General features: G+C 40.3%; 1 protein-coding gene across 1 annotated transcript in view; it reads left to right on the top strand.

Annotated features, from left to right (window-relative positions):
• The window catches only part of syt10 (synaptotagmin X), a 32616-nt gene extending 12656 nt beyond the window's left edge, over positions 1-19960 (top strand). Inside the window, exons 4-7 of the mRNA XM_088347960.1 lie at positions 910-1030; positions 3219-3390; positions 12741-12870; positions 17364-19960. Coding sequence (XP_088204086.1) covers positions 910-1030; positions 3219-3390; positions 12741-12870; positions 17364-17435 — 495 coding nt within the window. The 3' untranslated portion in view covers positions 17436-19960. The remainder of the gene's footprint in view (positions 1-909; positions 1031-3218; positions 3391-12740; positions 12871-17363) is intronic.
• Positions 19961-20119: the final 159 nt, after the last annotated feature.

The following is a 20119-nucleotide window of genomic DNA, read 5'->3' as shown; positions in this document are numbered from 1 at the left end:
TGTAGGTTGAGCTTTTTCACTATTTTATGTATATGTGTGGTGTTGCCACAGTAGCAGACCAATTTACAAAATTACACCTGGCAATGTTCTTTCCTTTAACTGGAAAAATGTCCACACAGTGCTGCACTTCCTGTTTGCTTCTGTCATTTTTAGCTTCTGGTAGGAGTGCTTTTATAAAATTGACCCTAATCAGTCATCATGACATGGCGTGGAGGTTAAATGTAAACAAACACTACCAATGAGAGCGCCAAGGTTCCCTAGTGTAGTGGAGGTGCAATTGCAAAGAGGTCAAACGCTCCCACGCCCCCCTTGACGGAGCCTCGCCCCCTTCCATGGGGGTAAACCCCACTTTTGAGACCACTGCTTTATAATGACATTATGCACGGCACACGTTGTCGGGTCATTTTGATTTCCATTGTCATTGCTGTATCAGGTTTGGTTCCTGTTTCCTGTTTGGGCATTTTCTTTTTGATCTGAGCCCACTTGCTCGTCTGTTACATTGTTTACTGCACTTCCATTTCTAGTTTGGTCTTTGTTTTGGTTTTTGGATAAAGTCATGTTTGATTTTGTTTGGACCTGCTAGTTGTCTTGTGTTCCCTTGTTTGTTTGTTTGTTTGTTACTTTGTTCCTTGTTTGTTATTAAATACCATCTTTATTTTGAGCACCATTGCTTTAGTCCCTGCTTCCCCCAAAACCTAGCAACATCTTTATAAAGAATGTTTATCTTGATTTTCCCTTGAAAACCATTTTGATAAACTCAGACTCATGCCTGAAGGACACATTGATGAAATATCCGGATGACATAACATAAATATGAAAAGTTATATAACCATGTCTCACTCACTGCAACTTGTTAAAAGTGTGCTTTAGATAACGATTCCATGAACATGTTCATCATTTTCCTCTCAGGAGACCATTGACTTAGGAGAGATCATGTACTCGCTGTGCTACCTCCCCACAGCAGGGAGGATGACTCTGACGGTCATCAAATGCCGAAACCTCAAAGCCATGGACATCACAGGCTCTTCAGGTATACCCGCATATAAAAAGCACTCACCCGAAACACCCCACAGCCGGTGGCCACAGAAGAGTGAGAAAGGAGAAAATTACACACAGACGGTGCTAGGAACTCAGTAAAAGGGTTTTCAATATAACTTTAACTTTTAATTTTATTGTCAAATTCGCCCTATGCACAACATACAGTATATCAAAGATGAAATGACTTCTTCTTCACCACTTGCAAACACGCAATAAATAAGACACACTACAAATAATAAATAACAGCAAGGTGAAAAAAAACAATGTATGCATATAAAAATAAATAAGGTTCAGGATGAGAAATCTGCAAAGTATAGCCGGAATTTAAATAGAGCAGTTTTGCATTGATTTGGCAGAAGGCAGAGTGGTGGGAGGTGCTAGAGTCCTGACAGCCTAATGGTAAATGGTGTCCTTGAGCCTGCTGGTTCTGTCTCTGAGACTCCACAGTCTTTTCCCTGATGGCACCCTCGTCTATAAATTCATGCAGTTTTAATTATCACAGTTAATTGGTAATACAAGCCAGTTATCACTTCAGGTATTTTAGTTCATATATTCTTCGTGGTTTGCTGTCCCACCACAGTTGTAATGCCTTCTCAAGGTCCAATTGCAGCAACGGAATTTCCAAAGCTAATTTGTGGTTTTTTTATTGTCGTGGTGCCGATCGAATGTGCTCTTCTGAAAGTTCGTATTGCGAAATGATTTATGCAATCCAGGTTTTTTGTCACTCTGGGTACACGCATCACAGAACATGTAGCCTCCATTATCATCCTCCTCATAGCGTAACCAGGAATATAATTTAGTCCATTTTTGCAGAAAAGTCCTTTTCTTGCTAGGATTATTCTTTTGTTTATTTTCTTTCATTGAATTGTTCGCTTCAACACACGTGCTTTCCTTGCCGGAATTATTGCAGTTGTTATCACTCTCTGCATTATGTTTCGACTTATTACTGACACTGATAAATGACCAATTTTGTGTTGATTTTTACCTAATACTGTTTTTTTCGGAGGCATACTTAACATTGACTCGACGACAAGCACCACAACAATGACCTCGAAGCAACGAAATCTCGTTTGCCGAGATCGGCGTGCAGACGAAATATCGAGCCGCGAGACCAAAACAACAATGGAGGATCTGCCTGATGAAAAGTTTGGAGTGCGATAAATCTTTGTTAAAAAAAAAAAGTAATCGGGTAATAATGGCAATTTTGTGTCAAAAAAGTTGCGTCCCGGGGACACACGTTGATTCGACACTATGCGTCACCAGCAAAAATAATGCGTCGAGAACGCGGGCAAACGAGAACACTGATAGGCCTTCAGTAACTTGAATCAATCCAGCCCTCAATAATTGTTTTATGGCTATAAAACATTTACTGCAGCTACATCTGTAACACATATAAATAAGCATCAAGAATAACATCATAAAATCGCAAATATTATTTAGGAATATAGCCTCACCGAAAATCCTATTTATTTGTGCACAAAATCTATCCTGTCGTAAAGATTTTCGGTGGGTTTCAGTTCCATCAAGAAGTTCTTTTCTATTGCCATCAAAGCTAATGCTGAAAGTCAAGCCCATCCAATCATATTTCTGGCATATAGTTTTAATCCAATTTAGGGCTGAAAATGTCAGTTTGACAAAAGCAGTGAACACAGAAATTTCTTCAAGTTTTTGGTGTGAAACTTCCATTTCCACCCACTAGCCAATTACAGTTTGTGAAACAGGTGACATTTCCCAATGCTTGCTAGCAGGCGCTGAGACGCGCACTTGGAATCTGATTCGCTCAATCAACAGTTTTAACAAACACTGATGTTATATCTCTTGGCTTTCAGAAGTCTTTGTGAAGGCCTCTGGGAAGAATACTGACCATGACAACAATGGCTGATGAGATAAATGCTTGAATATGAAACCACACATCGAGATGCGGCGCAACCAGATGAAATGCAATGAAAGGAAGCTGGCAGACAATTTGGAATTATTAAAATAGTACTCATGGATAAAATATAACAATATCACATGATTCAGATATTTTTAGGTCAGCAGAGAAAACACGTTCCAAAACATGCATGTGAGGTTTATTAAAGACTGATGAAGAAGTATCATTTCATATCAATATGTTTCTCTACAGTAAGTAACAGGCTAGTAAGCACGCTGACTCTCACCAAAAACATTTTGTCTTCCAGATCCGTACGTTAAAGTCCACTTAATCTGTGACGGACGCAGATTGAAAAAACGTAAAACCACGACCAAGAAGAGCACTCTCAACCCAGTGTACAATGAGGCCATCATCTTTGACATCCCCCCAGAAAATATGGAGCAAGTCAGCCTGTCCATCATGGTGATGGATTATGATCGGTAAGCATACGTTCACAACTGTGGTGAATTTGGGGCGGGGCAATAAATTATTTGAACAAATCTATCCATCTATCTACATTGGTCATATCCCTCAAGGGGGGTGACCAACAGCAAGACAAAACACATACAATAACAAAGAAAATAAAAAGGGGAAAAAATAGCAAAAAGGACACACAAACATTTTTGGACCATGGCCAACCCAATTGCCCAAACACCCAAACAAGTTAGGCACCTCGGCATCTAAGTTGGTCATGCTTCCGTCCCTCCAGATGAAACTGGACACAAGAAAGCGGCCATGTCACTCGGGTCAGGGTGACACAACACACTCTTTAGTTCAACAGCAGGGCCCGACAGCTTTCGCTGGTTTACCCCTTCCGCATCATACAGGTGCCCTGCCCATCCCTTAGAACGCGTCCAAACATCCCACTATCCTTTTACAACACCTCTCCACTCATCCCTTTCACCAACACATTTGAACAAACAATTGATTGAAATATTCAATTGATGGGGCAAGCTCAATCTTTTAAATTCATTACGCCTTTAAAGAGCACCACATTTACTTTTCGATCATTTTTTTCAGGAAAATGGATGAAAAACCTTCTAGTGATCTGGGGTTGCCAAGGCAACTCCTCAAAGTCTTTTGTTTCACAGACGGGTGATATGTTTGGGCCAACTTTTGAACCGGGTTGCCACCATAATTTTATTCATTCACTTAAAATAATTGAATTAAAGCTATCATATGATTCAACGTGCATGTCTTGACACCATTTCATCTTTTTTTGAGATTGGTAATATTCCAATGATGGGTTTTTCTTGTTCAAGGACACAGACGGGTTGGTACAATCCTCTAGAGCAGAGGTCGGGAACCTTTTTGACCCAAAGAGCCATAAAAGCAAGACGAAATAAAATAAAACCAGACAAAAGTTAACGTAAATTCCGGACTATAGAGCGCACCTGATTATAAGCCGCACCCACCACATTTTGAGAGGAAAACCGATTTTGTACATACACAAGCGCACCTGTATATAAGCCGCATGCGCCCACATTTAAACATGCAACACAAACACAAAATTAACCCAAACCCGACTTCAAGTCCTGCAATTGAAAGTAAATGTTTTTTTTTTTGGTTTGGTTTGAACAAATTTATTGACACTAAAAACAGAAAACAATCATGACAATCTCAACAGCAATTAAGCACATTCACAATATTATATTCCAATATTACGTTTTTAACAGCAAACACAAAGTGAGGTTTGAACAAACCTTCTCGAAAATCAAACATATTCACAATTTCATTATATAACATCTTTGTTAGTGTCAATAGATCCGTCCAGGCCAAAGTCGATTGTCCTCGGTCTGAACAAATCCACTGACACCAACAGCAGCAAAACACAGCCATCAAGCATATTCACAATTTTTTTATATTTGACAATATGACGTGACGATATGACGTTTTAACATTTTTTCCTGACATTTCCAACATCAATTAAACAATTTCAGAGTTATTTTCTTTTAACAGTAGTTAACCAGCGTGTAAAAGGCAATACTATTGTGCAAGGGCATAGCTCTGCCATCCCACCCTCCCAAGCAGCATTCTTCCAGTCCTCTGTGTGGGTCCTTTCCCTTCTGCGTGGGTCCTCTCCCTTCTGGGTTCCACAACCCAGGCCGTTGCTGCCGGGACTCCCACAGCGTAGCTCCGGCTCCCCCCTCCGGGTGGGTACAGACGAGTCTTCTTTATGGCTGCGTCCTAGGCCCGCCGCTCGCAGATTGTATGGTATCTGCAGCCATTTGGAGCACAGCCACGGGGGGGATCTGCCTGCACCTCCATACCAGCAGGTTTCTGGAGGTCCAGATGGCGTCCTTGATGGCGGCGAGAGTGAGCCAGTCCCTGGCAAAGTCGTTCCGATGCCTCCTCGACCGACTCACCCCGTAAAGCACGTACTGTGCATCAAGGACCTCTCCTGCTGGCAAGTCCGGGAACTTTCCTAGTTGTTCGGCCATTGTCCACAAGACCTTGGCAGCGCTGCACTCACAAAAAAGGTGCCTCACCGACTCCTGGGCGCCACAGCCAGGTCGAGGGCACGTCGAAGTCGCTGACATTCCTCGGTGGTGCATTACAGCTCTGACTGGGAGAACTTCATGAGCCACCATCCATGACAAGTCTCGTAGTCTGTTTGGGAGGGCAGGATGATTGACGTTGCTCCAAACCGTTGTGGATTCGCCAAACGCAAGCCCCCGCACAGGGCTTACTGTAGCTCGCTCTTGCACAATAGCAATAAGGGCCCTGTGGTTTTGTAAAGTGTGACATTCTTGTGTTTCCAAATCAAACTTCTTCAAAAAAGCCCGAATAAAGAGATGTGTTGGTGGCAAGTTAAACGAAACTGGAATCAAACGATTGTCTGGTACAAGCTTTAGCTTCCGCAAATATGAGCCCATCCAAAAACGGTTCATTGCTTGACTTTTCGGGTTGTTGGGTGGGCCCACAGCGTTTTGGAAGTGGAGAGAGACATATTTGCTTCCCAGGAAAAGCTGGAGGTCAGGCACTCCTTTCCCCCCTTTTTCCTTTTTCTTTTTCATTGTATCTCTTTTTATCCTTTCCCACTTTGAGCCCCAGACAAAGCGAAAGATGGCTCGGTCCATTTGTAACAGCACGTTTCTTTTAGGCATAAAAATTAAACTGATTGACAAAAGCATTGGGAGGATGATCGCTTTGATGATTAGGACCTTCCCCTCTATTGTCAGATTTCTTAGTGACCAAAAAACAAGTTTTTGCTTAACTTTCCTTGTCACGTCATCCCAGTTGGTCTCGCCTCCTCCATCCGCATTGAATTTTATCCCTAGGATTTTCTGGTCTGTCTTTAACACCGTCAGCGGGAGTCCTGCCTTTTCTGTCTCTTTCCACATTCCATAAAACTTCACTTGTGATTTTTCTCTATTTAGCCTTGACCCAGACGCCCTCCCAAACAGGTCAGTCAAGTCAAGGGCTCTTTCAACAGATGCGCGGTCAGTACACAAAATATTAAAATCATCCATATACAAAACACACTTGGTAATTTGTCCCCCACTTCCTGGGATATTGATGCCTTCGACAAATCTATCTTTTCTTAACATTTGTGCCAAAGGTTCAATGCAAAGAACATAGAGAAGGGGAGACATAGGGCAACCTTGACGTACACCGCAGTTGATCTCGATTGCTTCCGATAAATTCCCGTTAATCATGAATTTGCTGTAGATGTCTCGGTATAGCAGTCCTACCCAATTGATGTATTTTTGGGGAAAACCACATTTTTGCAATACCCTGAAGAGGTATTGGTGCGAGACTCGATCAAAGGCTTTTTCAAAGTCTAGGTTTAGGACCGCTAGTCGCATGTTTCTGTCTCTTGCATAACAAATGGTGTCACGGATCAGCATGAGACTGTCGCTGATCTTCCTTCCCACAATGGCACAGGTTTGGTCTGGATCAACCAAGTCTCCCAAGACAACAGACATTCGTGTTGCTAGAAGCTTGCTGAAAATTTTACAGTCCACGTTTAAAAGCGTTATGGGTCGCCAGTTTTTTAAGTCAATTTTGTCTCCTTTTTTGTGCAATGGAGTAACTATCCCGATTCTGAAACTGTCTGGCATATGGTCTCGACTGGAAAATTCGTTAAAAACAGTTAACAGATCTGGTGCTAAAATATCCCAAAAAGTCCGGTAAAATTCGAGGTTGAGTCCGTCCTCCCCGGGTGATTTGCCTTTTTTCATAGTCTTTATGCAATCATTCAGTTGGTCTTGGGTAAAGTCCGATGTTAAAAAGGGGTCTTGACGCACTGATCTTGAAATATGATCTAATACATGCCCCATTTCATTCTCATATGTTTCTTTCTTTTCAAATAATTTTTTGTAGTAGTCTTCGACCAATCTGGTTATTTCACTACTTTCCTTTGTTATTTGCCCGTTTTCGTTTTGAAGTTTAAAAATCCCCTCATTTTTGCCCATAATTTTTTTTAAAAAGTAGCGTGTACATTTTTCCCCTTCTATTTCTCTTTCTCTGCTTCTTATTATGATGCCTTTGCTCTTTATTTCCGCCAAAGCGTTTAGTTCTTGTTTGATCTCTTTGATTTCATCATTAAAGTCCATCCCCTTTTCTGTTAGGATGAAATAGCGTTGGAGTCTTCTTTGTAGTCCCGACATGCGTTTCATCTCTTTGAGTTTCTTGTTTTTCCCTGCATTTTTAAAAAAGGTCTGTGTTCGTTTCTTTGTCATTTCCCACCATTGTGCTCGTGAATCATACGAGTCTTGAAGGGTCTGCCAGTCTTTGTACAGCTCCCTGTATTGTGCGGCTAGAGCCTCATCCTCCAGCAGGGAGCAGTTTAACTTCCACAAACCCTTCCCAACAGTCATACCTGAAGGAAATGAGAAAGAGCAGGACAGTAGCAAGTGATCCGAAAAAAAAACTGGAATTAATCTTGCATCACTCTGTGCTAAACCCCTCGTAAATATGTAGTCTATTCGAGAGGCTCTGGCATTGTCACTACTGAACCAGGTGAAGCCCTCCTCTCCTGGATGTATGGATTTGAAACAGTCCACCAGTTTAAATGTCCGGCACATGTCTTGTAATAAAGTTGATGTTTTATCTACTTTAAACTCCTCATCATTCCTCTTTCTATCCTTCCTACTTAGGATGCAATTAAAATCTCCTCCCACGATTAGTGGTTGATGGCCTAGCATATGCGACTGGATGTCCTCTAAAAGTTCGTACCTGAGTTGTCTGTCGGCATGGCCGTATATGTTAATGAGGTTAAAATCATTCCCTATATAAGAAAGTCTTGCTAAGATTGCGCGTCCGTCTCTTATCACAGTACTCCCCTTTATGATGAGTTGAGGGTTGTTTATTAAAATGGCTACCCCATCGTTACGGTTTTCATTCGAGCCACTCCATAATGACGGATATGGCCAAATCTCTTCCCACTGTTTATAATTTTTTAGAAAGGGGATGCAGCATTCCTGTAGTAAAAACACATCCGTTCTGATAGTTTTTAAGAACGATAAAACACTGTGAGCCTTAACCTTTGATCTCACACTTCTCACATTGATAGTAGAGAATGTAATGTTCATAATTGTTGTTAAAGTATTTAAACTAGTTAGACAAAACCGGGGGATCTGAGTCCATTCTTTGGTGATCATCGAGATCATCGAGAGTGTCACCTGTGTCAGACACATCACTTAAGAGTAGTACCTCATTTTGAGACTCACCGGGGAAAACTCTGGGACCCTCTGACTCTCTGTCTGTGGTTCCAGGTCTTCCCCTTTTTTCTGGGTTAGGGGGTGAGCCAGAGGACCTATCAAAGGGTCTCTTACTTCCTTGCCCACTAAGGGTCAGATTTTTTCCCTCCCCGACTTCCTCCGTCTCAACTTCATACAGTTCCCTTGTGGGCTTATTCACCGGCAATCGGCTTTCTTCTAAATCTCTTATCTTTGTTTCTGGTTTTTTCACCACTCCCAATTTTGTCTTACTTTTACTCCTCTTTCCAGTGCCCGTATGGGTTTTTGGAGAGTCATTCGCCTTTTCGATTTGTTTGACTTCTCCAAATCCCGGCAATGGCGTAGCAAACAAATTTGCTAATTTGAACTCTCTTCCAGGCCCTTCCTGATTAATATGTGTTTTCGGAGTGGCAGTTGCTTTTTCTATTCGTTTGTCATGTCCAAATTCAGGTATTTTATGAGAAATCGAATCAGAATTTCCAGGTTCTTCCTGTTTCAATTTTGATTCTCTGGTCTCTGCTCCAGGGGTTTTGGTAGGTACATCTGTTTTTTCAATTTGTTTGTCTTGTCCAATTTCTTTGTGCATTTCTTGATCAATTTCATTGGGTATTTCCATAACTTTATTCATTTCCTGTTCATCTTCATTGGGTATTTCTATAACTTCATTAATTTCTTGTTCATTTTCATTTTGTATTTCCATGACTTTATTAATTTCATTGTCTTTGTTATCTTTATTCACTTCATTGTCTTTGTGACATTTATTCATTTCATTATCTATGTTGTCTGACATCATTTCATTGTCTTTGTTGTCTTTGTTAACTGCTTTCCTAGCTTTCAATTTGTTAGCAAACGAATTCGGGCAGTTTCTAAAGAGGTGATTCGTTTCTCCACAGAGATTGCATTTTCTGCTATTGCTACATTCCTCAAAGGAATGTCCAATTGTTCTGCACTTTCCACAAAAAATTCGATCACATACCTCAGCCAGATGCCCATGCTCACCACATTTGCGACAAAGTTTCGGTTGCCCTTGATAGTGGATAAAGCCACGGTTTTCCCCCAGGAATATAGTCGACGGAATTTGTTTCATTCCCTGAAAGCCCTGAGGATCTTGCCGTAGTTGGACTGGTACCCTCCAGGCACCATTCCAATAGCCTTTCTCACACCTCACCTTCATAGCCTGGCCTTTTACTGAGCAGTATCTACTCAACCAATAACAGACGTCATCAGCACTGATCATTTCACTAAACATTCTAACAACGACAATCTTGTTAGTATTATCAGTCAGCTTCTCCACTGTAAATCCTGAAAACTGGGACCTCACTCCCTCAAAGCGATTCCAAAACTCTTGATAAAGAGCTGCCGTTTCAAAACTCACATCAAAGCCTTTGCCAGAAGTCATTTTTATGACAGCATGTACCTCCTCCTTTTTAAACTTCAGAATCTTTTCAACAAACTTGTTAATAAAATCCGTCCTTGACATTCCCTTTCGAAATTGCCACAACATCTTTGAGCAAGAATCTCACGCAGTTACGTCTCCGCCCGCCGGTATAATGCCCGGCCATGGCAGGACTCGGCTGCTTTACTTCTAACTATGTTAAAATGGTTAGAATTGTAAAATTAATAATTAACAATACTCTTAAAACTGACGCCAATGACAGTATAAACGCATAGAACGAGCAGTGCTAACCTGATGCGTCCACCTTAATCCTTACCCGATACAGTCCAAAAAACACAGACCGATATAATTACCATGTAACTTCATAGATAGTACACAATTCCAGAACCACAGTATGCAGAGCCGATTGATACACGTACAAAGTCGAGACAATATTGATGTCCTTCATTAAAGTCCACAGTCCAAAAATCAATGCCGGCAAAATGAATGGAAAATGATACCGGTACTTAAGGTTTGATGCAGACCTACAGAGTCCGGGTCCCGTTGAAAGTAATCCAAGGAAAAAAGTGTATATTTCCAAAGGTAAGGGTGGGAAAAATATATCAGATGAACACATTTACTCACACAACTCCTTTTTCTTTAACCAACTTTTTACTCCCCTTCTTTCCTTGTCTGTCCCTCACCTTTAGCGGTCCCTACTTAAACTCAGCACCCCGCGTTTGTTCCGCCCCTCATTTTTCGTTCATCCATGCAAAACATATCAGAATAAGTGTCTAAAATAAATACAAATAAATACATTACAAAAATATACAGTTGCAAATACATATTATACATGGTTTACACATATTTACAAAGAAAGACAGTACACCGAGAGAGTTTTCAAATCTTTAACAATAATAATAATATAGCTTTGACAGGGCAGTTAATGGTAGCAACACTCGAGCACCGCTAGCGGCCATTAGAAAAATTACAAAAATTGGCCGCATCACTGAATAAGCCACAGGGTTGAAAGTTAGGGAAAAAAGTAGCAGCTTATAGTCCGGAATTTTTGGTAATTCTTCAGTACATTTTATTTCACTGTGTGATGTTTGAAGTTTAGTACAAATCTATGAAATAGTGATGCCAGAGCCTGTGTCCCATATCAATATAAATATATTTAAAATTGTCTCCCTCCCTCAGTTACTTATTGTTGAGGCTCATTTTGATTGCCGTTTTTGACCTTAATGATGGTTTCAAAACAAGGTGCGAGCAAAGTTCTTTTTTGAAAATTTCACAAAAAACTGAAAAGGGGGATACCAACATATTTACCTTCAATGCAGACTGTGCTGGGCGGGAAGGAGAACGCGCCTCACGTCAAGTCATGTTTGTTTGTATAGCCCTTGATCACAAGCAGTATCAAAGGGCTGCACAGACCACAGACTATTGCAAACTACAGACTATCATTACACCATGTCAAGTCTGATTTGAAACCTACTCGAGGGCAAGGAAAAACTAAAACCCTCAACATGAGGTAAGTGAAGAAACCTTGAGAAGGGACTGCAGAGGAGGTAATCTCCCTAGTAGGGTGACCAGGCTGCAACGGATCTTGCAATAACAAACAATACACAGATATTGTCAACATAAAATATAGGTCATTCCAAAGCTATAGAATATACGTGTTTTAGGCCTAGATTTAAACAGTTCCACTGAGTTTGCAGATCAAGTCTCAGAGGGTAGAGCATTCCACACCATCGGGGCCCGGATGGCGAAACCCTCTCGAACCTGCGGATATCTTCTTGGCTCTTGGGATCACAAGTAGTTAAGATTTACAGCGTACTGTCTTTTGTATACTTCCTCCCATTCTTACCACTCACCCAATCAGATTGCTCAGAGCTTTTATAGTATAAGGTTGGTTTTAGGTTAAAGTTCATTTTGTGTCTTTTCATCAAAAAGGGTCTCAGCAATGAACATATAGTAAATTGTTTAGTGAGCCTTCATATAAAGGATTATTCAACGATTACAGCCAAAACTTAGTCTGTTGTTGTGACACATTGACTGTAAACCGTAGTTAAAATTGTGTCCTATACATACTGGAACGAACTGCAGTCACATCAGATTAGTCTTGGCTTTGACTGTGCATAAATTGGTGCCACCTTTATCAATTTATTAAATAATTTTACAGGTTGTATTTTATGCCCAAGCCGTATGTCTGTCTATTTATCCATCTATCTGTCTGTGTGTCTGTCCGTCTGTCTGTCTGTCCGTCCGTCTGTACGTCTGTCTATCTATGCATCTATCCATCCTTCCATCCATCCACCCACCCATCCACGTCAATCGCGGCCTTCCTTTTGGTCTCCTTCGATTTATTTCTGCTCTGTAGATCCTCTTCAACATTTGCTCCTCATCCATACACTCCATGTGTCCAAACCAACCGAGTACTCTCTTATCCACACGCTGGCTTAGTTCCACTCCTACTCCAGTTCTGTCTCTCACAATTTCATTTCTCAATCTATCCAATCTTGTCACTCCTAACATACTCCAAGCCGTATGTACTAATGAAAAAAGCCATACATGGGTCGGAAGCCATAGGTTCCCCTGCTCAAGAGTTCAGCTGAGGGGGAGAGGTGGAAAAAGGGGAAATTCATGTCTGTGTGCTCCTGTTCCCCTTCAAAAATAAATGCTGTCCATAGTTGGTATTTCGAACCAACCGGTGAATACATCTCGCTTGCAGAGTCGGACACAACGAGGTGATTGGCGTTTGTCGCGTCGGGCCGGAAGCCGAAGGCCTCGGCCGAGATCACTGGAATGAAATGCTGGCTTACCCGCGGAAACCTATCACCCACTGGCACGCCCTCGGAGAGGTAGGCTTTTCTTTGAAAAAACATCTTTTGAATACTGTGGCTTTTAACAGAGCACATGACACTGTGTAATGTGGCACTTTTGATAACAGCCTTCCCATTTGCTGTTAGAAAGCTTTTAAATTGAATGACATGGCAGAATAAAAACATCAACCGAAAAGCCACTTTCATGTTGCACTCAGGTTTTGTACTGCACACAGTTCAGACCGAAAATATTTAAACAGACACACAATTTTTCGGGTTCTACATGCAACCACATTGGACCAGAATTGAAGTGCACAGTGTAATGTTTAATTCATGTGGTCAAACAATGACATCAGACTAAAAATGAAGGAATTGTATGCATTTTTCCAAATATACAACATTTTAGGAGCTCAAAAGTAATAGGACAACTAAGCGTAATACAAAAGGTTTAACAAAAGGTTTGTTGTCAATATTTTGTTGCAAATTCTTTTAAGGCAATCACTGCCTTTAGTCTGGAACCCATGGACAACACCAAAATACTGGGTTTCCTCGTCCTTCATGCTTTTCCAGGCCTTTATTGTAGCAGCTATGAGTTGTTGCTTGTTTGTGGGTCTTTAAGCCCTAAGCCTCGTATTGAGCAAGTAAAATGTTCCATTGGGTTGAGATCTGGAGATTGACTTGGCCATTGCAGATAATTCCACTTCTTTGCCTCAGTAAACTCTTAGGTTGCTTTTGCTGTATTCTTTGGGTCATTGGCCATCTGCACTTTAAAGTGCCCTCCAATTAACTCTGCTGCATTTGGCTGAATCTGAGCAGAAAGTCTATCCCTGTATACTTCAGAATGTATCTAGTTACTTTTATCTTTTGTAATGTCATCAATGAACACAAGTGCCCTTGGAAGCCATGCATCAATATGGCGGCGCACCTGTTCGGCTGCAGCTGCATCGGCTCGCAACAGTTTTTTACACGTCGGCCATAAGACCCAGTCTTCGACTCAGTTTTAACGGCGCACAAAGTCGGCTCGAACTGCAGATTAAGATACGATCTCAGTTTTTTTTGCTGGATATGCGATCATCCAGACATCAAGCGCTCGGTGCTACGACCAGTCGGGAGTGCTTATTAGCCACGGACTGCTATGTCAACAAGACCCAGCGGCCTACAAAGCAGCGAAGCAGAGTGGCAAGACAGACAGTGGCGTGACCGCCGGACGAGGAAGCGAGGTTGTCGGGCCGGGCTAACAGCTAGGCTAAAAGCTAAACCCTGCAAAACGCCTCTCCCATCCATTTTCCTCTCCAACGTTCGCTCTCTGCACAATAAACTGGACCATTTAACAACTGGATGTGGCATCGAACCGCGAGATGACGAACTGCTGCGCTAAAATTCTGATGAAGACATGGTTAATCTTATCTATCCCGGCTGACGTTCAAAGAAACTGTGCGGGTCAGATGTATCGACATTTCGTTCTGTATACGTACACGTGTACACGAATGACAATAAAGTAAATCTGAATCTGAATCGGGCGGCAGTAGCTCAGGAGGTAAAGCTTGGGCTCATCTTCGATTCCTGCCTCCTCCGATAAGCAGGTAGTTGCTTTGCATGGCTGAAGCTGCTATCGGTATGTGAGTGTGTGTGAATCGGTTTGGGAAGTCTTCATTGACTTGAAAAGTGCGATACACACATTTACATTTGCATGCCTATGCTTTCCTACTGCATCCATGTTTCACAGATGACGTGGTGTGCTTTGGATCTTGTACTTTTCTCCAAACTTTCTGCTGCCCATCATTCTGGTACAAGTTTATCTTTGTCTTATCTGTCCATAGAACATTGTTTTTTCAGAACTGGGCTGTTTTTTTTCCCAGTCAAGTTTGGCCTGTCTATTTTTGGCACTAATGAAAAGCTAGGGCTTTGTGCTGAACCCTCTGTATTTACTTTCGTTAATTATTATCTTTATTTTAGACAAACACACCCACTTCATGGAGAGTGTTCTTCACTTCAGTAGATGTTGTAAATGGATTTTTGTTTACCATGAAGAGTGTTGGATCATCCGTCCAGGCTCTTTTGAATTGCCAACCTTTCCAGTGCATTCACTTTTTCTTGTTAATTTGGCTTCTCAAAGCATTTCAGCCATCTCTCTTATGGATGTCTTGTTTTTTTAGTGCCAGTATCTTCTGCTTCAACTCCATTGGGAGCTTATTTGAATGCATGATATGTGTGGTCACAACACCTTCCAAATGCAAAACCACACACCTACAGTCAACTCTAGACCTTTCCACTACTTAATTGATGACAGGTTAACAAGGGAGGAGCCTTCTGAGGTCAATTACAGCCCTCTGAGTCAATTTTCCAATTGCTTTTGGTCTCTTTAAAAAGGGGTATAGAGTAAGAGTGAGTAAGAGTGATAAGGGCTATCATTCCTAAACTCTTATTGCGGTCTGGATGTGGAAAGTCTCAAATTGCACCTTAACCCTGGAGAACCAAAGAACCCTTGTCATCATTAGAAAAGTATGACCCGCGGGTTCTACATGGTTAAGACCAGATCACTTATAGTATTGTATTTTGGTGTGTGTTTACAGTGCTTTGCAAAAGTATTGAACTCCCACTCCAAACCAACCCCAATGGTTAATTGACATACTGTATTGCCATGTTTCAAGCTTTAAACTTATAGATAAAAAAAAATTGAAATACTTTCTTAGAATGAACAACATGTGAGACACAATCCTGAAAAGAAACCAAATTTATCCAAGATTTTATATTGAAAAAATGAAAAGTGGGTGATGGAAAAATTTTGCCCCCCTTTGAGTTATTGCTTTGTACTACCTCCTTTTGCTGTGATCACAACCACAAGTCTTGTTGGGTGTGTCTAGAAGTTTTGCAAATCTTGACACAGAAATATTTGCCTATTCTTCCTTACAAAACAGCTCAAGTTCCATAAGGTGTGATGGTAATCGTTTGTGCAGAGCATTTTTCAGATCCTTCCACAAATGCTCTATATGATTGAGGTTTTGACTTTGGCTTTACCATTCTAACAGTTTTAAACCATTCCGTTGTAGATTTTACTCTATGTTTAGGGCTGTTGTCCTTTTGGAAGGTGAACCTGCGCCCCATTCTCAGGTCTCTAGCAGGCTGTAACAGATTTTCTGCCAGAATCGTATTGTATTTGGCCCCATCCATCGTTGCATCAATTAATGATCTTTCCAGTCCCTGGTGAAGAAAAGCAACCCCAGAGCATGTGGCTGTCCCCGCCATATTTGTGATTGGGGATAGTGTTTTCAGGTTAATGTGCAGTGTCACCCTTTTGCAAAATGTAACGCTTTGCATTCAGCATAAAAATTAAATTCTGGTCCCATCCGACCAGAGCACTTTGTTATTTGTGTCTTTCAAGTGGCTTCTTGAAAACACCAAACACCACCAGACAGGCCTTTTTATGATATTCTTTCTGAAAGGGCTTTCTTTTTGCCACATTTCCATGTAAGATAGATTTATGCAGAGTACGACTAATAGTTGCCTTATGCACACATTGTCTTACCTCAGTTGTGTATGGCACCACGGCATCATGTGTGACTAGGGGTCTCTTGGTTTTTCTCTGATTAGTTTTCACCTAGTTTGACCAAAGGTTTAGAGGGTCAGCTAGGTCTTGTTAGGTTTGCAGTGGTTTCATTCTCTCTCCATTTTGATATTACTGCTCGCGCAGGGCTCCGGGAGATGTGTCAATGTTACCAAATCTTTTTGTATCCCATTCCTGCTTAAAAATGTTCCACAACTTAATCCTGGACCTGTGTTCTTTGGTCTCCATAATGCTTTCATAATGCTGTCTGGTTAGTTGCATGTAAACTGAGACTTAATGAAATACAGGTGCATTTAGTTTATCATTGGTAGTCATTTTTGTCGACATTGGATCGTTCAGAAGTCATCAGTGAACTTTTAAAGTCAGTTGACTGAGTTGAGAGAACAGGGGGCCAATATTTTCAACACCTACTTTTCAGCTTTTTTGTTGCGAATGTAACATAAAATGTTGAAATTGACGATTGTGTCTAACATCTTGTTGAAACCTGAAATACGGCAGGCCTTTGTACACCAGAGGGCGTAAAACAAGTTTGTAATTGGGACAGGTTTGTCCAATCACCCCACACCCGTCTAATTAGCCTGATGCTTCATGAGGACACCTTGGACAGAGCTTGTTGTGGGGTCAGTTTTCATTTTCCACCTGCGGTTTCCACATTACCCTTTTCCAGTCCCTCCTGCTTTCTGAGGTTTGTTTTTTTTGTTCCTTCTTCTGAAAGGATTATTGTTGTTTTTATCATTTGATTGTTACTTTGTGGAGCATTTTGTAATTAATTGCCATTTGTTTTTGAGCAACTTGTGTTTGGGTTCTCCGCAAAGTCACAACAGCAATACGACAAAATGTTCTTGGGACCCAATACAGTACTTTTGTTAGCCACTGTATGCGAACAACTCTAATGATAATACTGTTGTCAATGTCCAAATATTTTCAGGGCTAACTGTAGATCTTTCGCTGTTTTTAAATCCTTCAGTGGCCTGGAAAGGGGGCAAGCTTTGAGAGTCAAGCATCGTGTCCATCACCGAAACCTTCACAGACACCATGATGTAGCCCCCGTAAGATCATATCGCCGGCATTGGGGCAAAACCTCGATACAAATTTCCTGTTTTGTCAACAATTATTCAAATGCATGGGTGCCATTTTTAAACAGTTACTGAACATTTTAAAGTTTTGAAAATGGTTTGCAATCCCTGATGATGCAATGAGAACGGTCATACTAGGATTTTTCCATCAACTCTCTGACATTTACAGGGAAGAAATATAATTTAAAGGTTCTGACTTGATATTTTCACCTTCTACATTTTTAATTTTAAATGGCACACGCCATAAGGGCTACTCAGCTCTATGTCATTACTGAACATTGGGTAAAAAAAAAAAAAGAGAAGATGAAACACTACCTAATAATTTGAAAGCAGCAGGAGTGGATTTATACCTCTGCCTTTGCATTAGTCATAAAATGAAGTGGATCACATCGTTAGATGGAGAGAATGTAGCAGATATATGTAGCAAACCAGGGGTGGGCGATACTGGGATTTTAGTATCGTTCTGGTCCAAGTATTTACATGGTAGTATCAATCTATGCCAAGCCAATAATTATTGCTTGGCAATGTCATGATATTTGATTAATTGAAATCACCCATTGAGTTGGCTTATATTTACAATAAACACAGAAGTTATTTTCGGCACTACATTTTTCATTTTTGGTAAATAACAGAAATTCAAACTTAAAAAGTATAAAAAAGAGAAACCGAATCATTTCTATTACAGCTATTTCAGCTGAAACAAGACGGTCAAATAAAAAAGCTGTAATTCAACGAAGTTTCAAATTTAAAAATGTCAACTATACCTTCCTTTGCACACTTTTTTGAAAATAAAGTCAGAAAGTGATAATGATGTAAAAAAAATACAATCTAAAGACCTTAACCAGGATCTCAAATAAAGTAATTCTACTAAAACAGAAGTCAAGGGAGTCATATCAAAATATCAGCAACGTAACAAACCCTTTTGGCTCTGTTGCCATTGTGACTAGGGATTTACAGGTTTTTGTTCAGGAACAGTAATATGTTTACATTTTTGGTTGCAGCTCATTGCTTTTTGTAGGGTCAACTTTTTTTGTGTTTTTACGTAAATTTGCCACAGTGGGAGACCACTTTACCAAACAAATGACACCTGGCATTGTAATTTTCTGTTGTTGAGAAAAAAGGTTTATTAAGGATATTTTGCTTCTGATAAGGGTGCAGAAGTAGATTTGGCCCTCTTCTGTCTGGCAAGTTGGATGCAGCAGCAGGCCACGTTGGGAGAGGTGCTAAAAGTGTGCCTGTCATTCACACAAATATAGGTGAGAGAGAGTATTGTGCTATGTGCATATAGAATTGATGGAGGGGTGAAGTATCGATACCAAGACAATAGTATCAATCTGATCCAAGTACTTGCTTAGTATCGATGACATGGATATTTGGATCGATCCGCCCACCATGATCGCAAGCAGTGTACAAATAGTTGAAGGAATATTCAGTCCATATTTGTATTTACTTACCACTTGTGACTACTTCTACCTGTAGTTATCCTGTTTATAAATAGTGAAAAGTGGAGTAATATATCTGTGGTTTGGTTCCACATGTAACTGGAAAAATACAGTTTACATAAAATATTAGACTATATACAGTACTGTACAGTGACAGTAAGATATCCATGAATGTTTTGATGTGGACAAAATTTAATGTGTCCGGCCGTGATTCAGAAAATGGGATTAGTGTGTCAATACTCGAATTTATGTTAAAAAAAAGAAAGAACATAGTTTTACAAATAAAAAAAAGAAAGAAAGAAAGAAAGAATGCCCTGTATGTGATATTTTTTTACAAAACCCTACTGTTTCAGTCCTTTCTTGTGTTATCCAGTCAAATAGTATCAACATTTTCATTTGTGTAATATATTTCTCTAGGTCTCTGTTGTGAATGAATGCAACAGTTAAATAAGACAAATACATTAATTATTTTACTTGGAAGAAAAGAAGTTTTCCCCATGCAAAACTAAAAAATCCAACATTTGGCATATAGTGTTTAACATCTTTTAATTGTTGAATCCGCATGGGGGGGGGAGGATTTATGTTTATTTTTTTACATAAAGCCATAAAAGTGTTTGGTGCATCTTCAGCGACTGGGTGTCTTGTCAATATCAATAATAATAATTTGAAAAAGGCTATGTACTGTTATCGTATCGGCACAAGTACACTGTACGAGCGTTTTCCTATGTGCACTGCCCTTAATGTTTAATATCAAACTTATATTTTAAGCATGCATTTCATGTCTTTGGAAAAGTTGTGAATATGTGACATTTACCGCTATATTTCTACATAATTAAAACAGAAGAAAGTATGAGCTTGGTGTATTTCTATTGTTTAGTGACAATGAAGTGACGTTTCATATGCCTTCTGTACCATGACGTAATGTCATGTCCTTACATGGAAAGTTTGTGATAATTTTTGTAACTCAATTTCCACATTGGGAATATAATTTGCTGTATCAGTTTCATATGTATTTTATCAATAATAAAACAAACTATATAGAAACATTTGCTAAAGTGTTCATTGTTTTTTGTTTTGTTTTTTGCTCAAAGGGACTGTATGTATTATTTAGCGCCTCCGAGAGGGAAAAAATGCTTCATTAAAAAAAAAATTAATGATTTTGTGCAACAGCAAAAATGAATTATAATAGGAACGTACATTTTTTT

This window comes from Urocampus carinirostris, chromosome 11, assembly GCF_059441175.1.
Source record: "Urocampus carinirostris isolate Australia breed hairy pipefish chromosome 11, RoL_Ucar_1.0, whole genome shotgun sequence".
Lineage (NCBI taxonomy): Eukaryota > Metazoa > Chordata > Actinopteri > Syngnathiformes > Syngnathidae > Urocampus > Urocampus carinirostris.
Note: the sequence above shows the minus strand (reverse complement) of the source record. Positions and strands in the feature narration are given on the sequence as shown.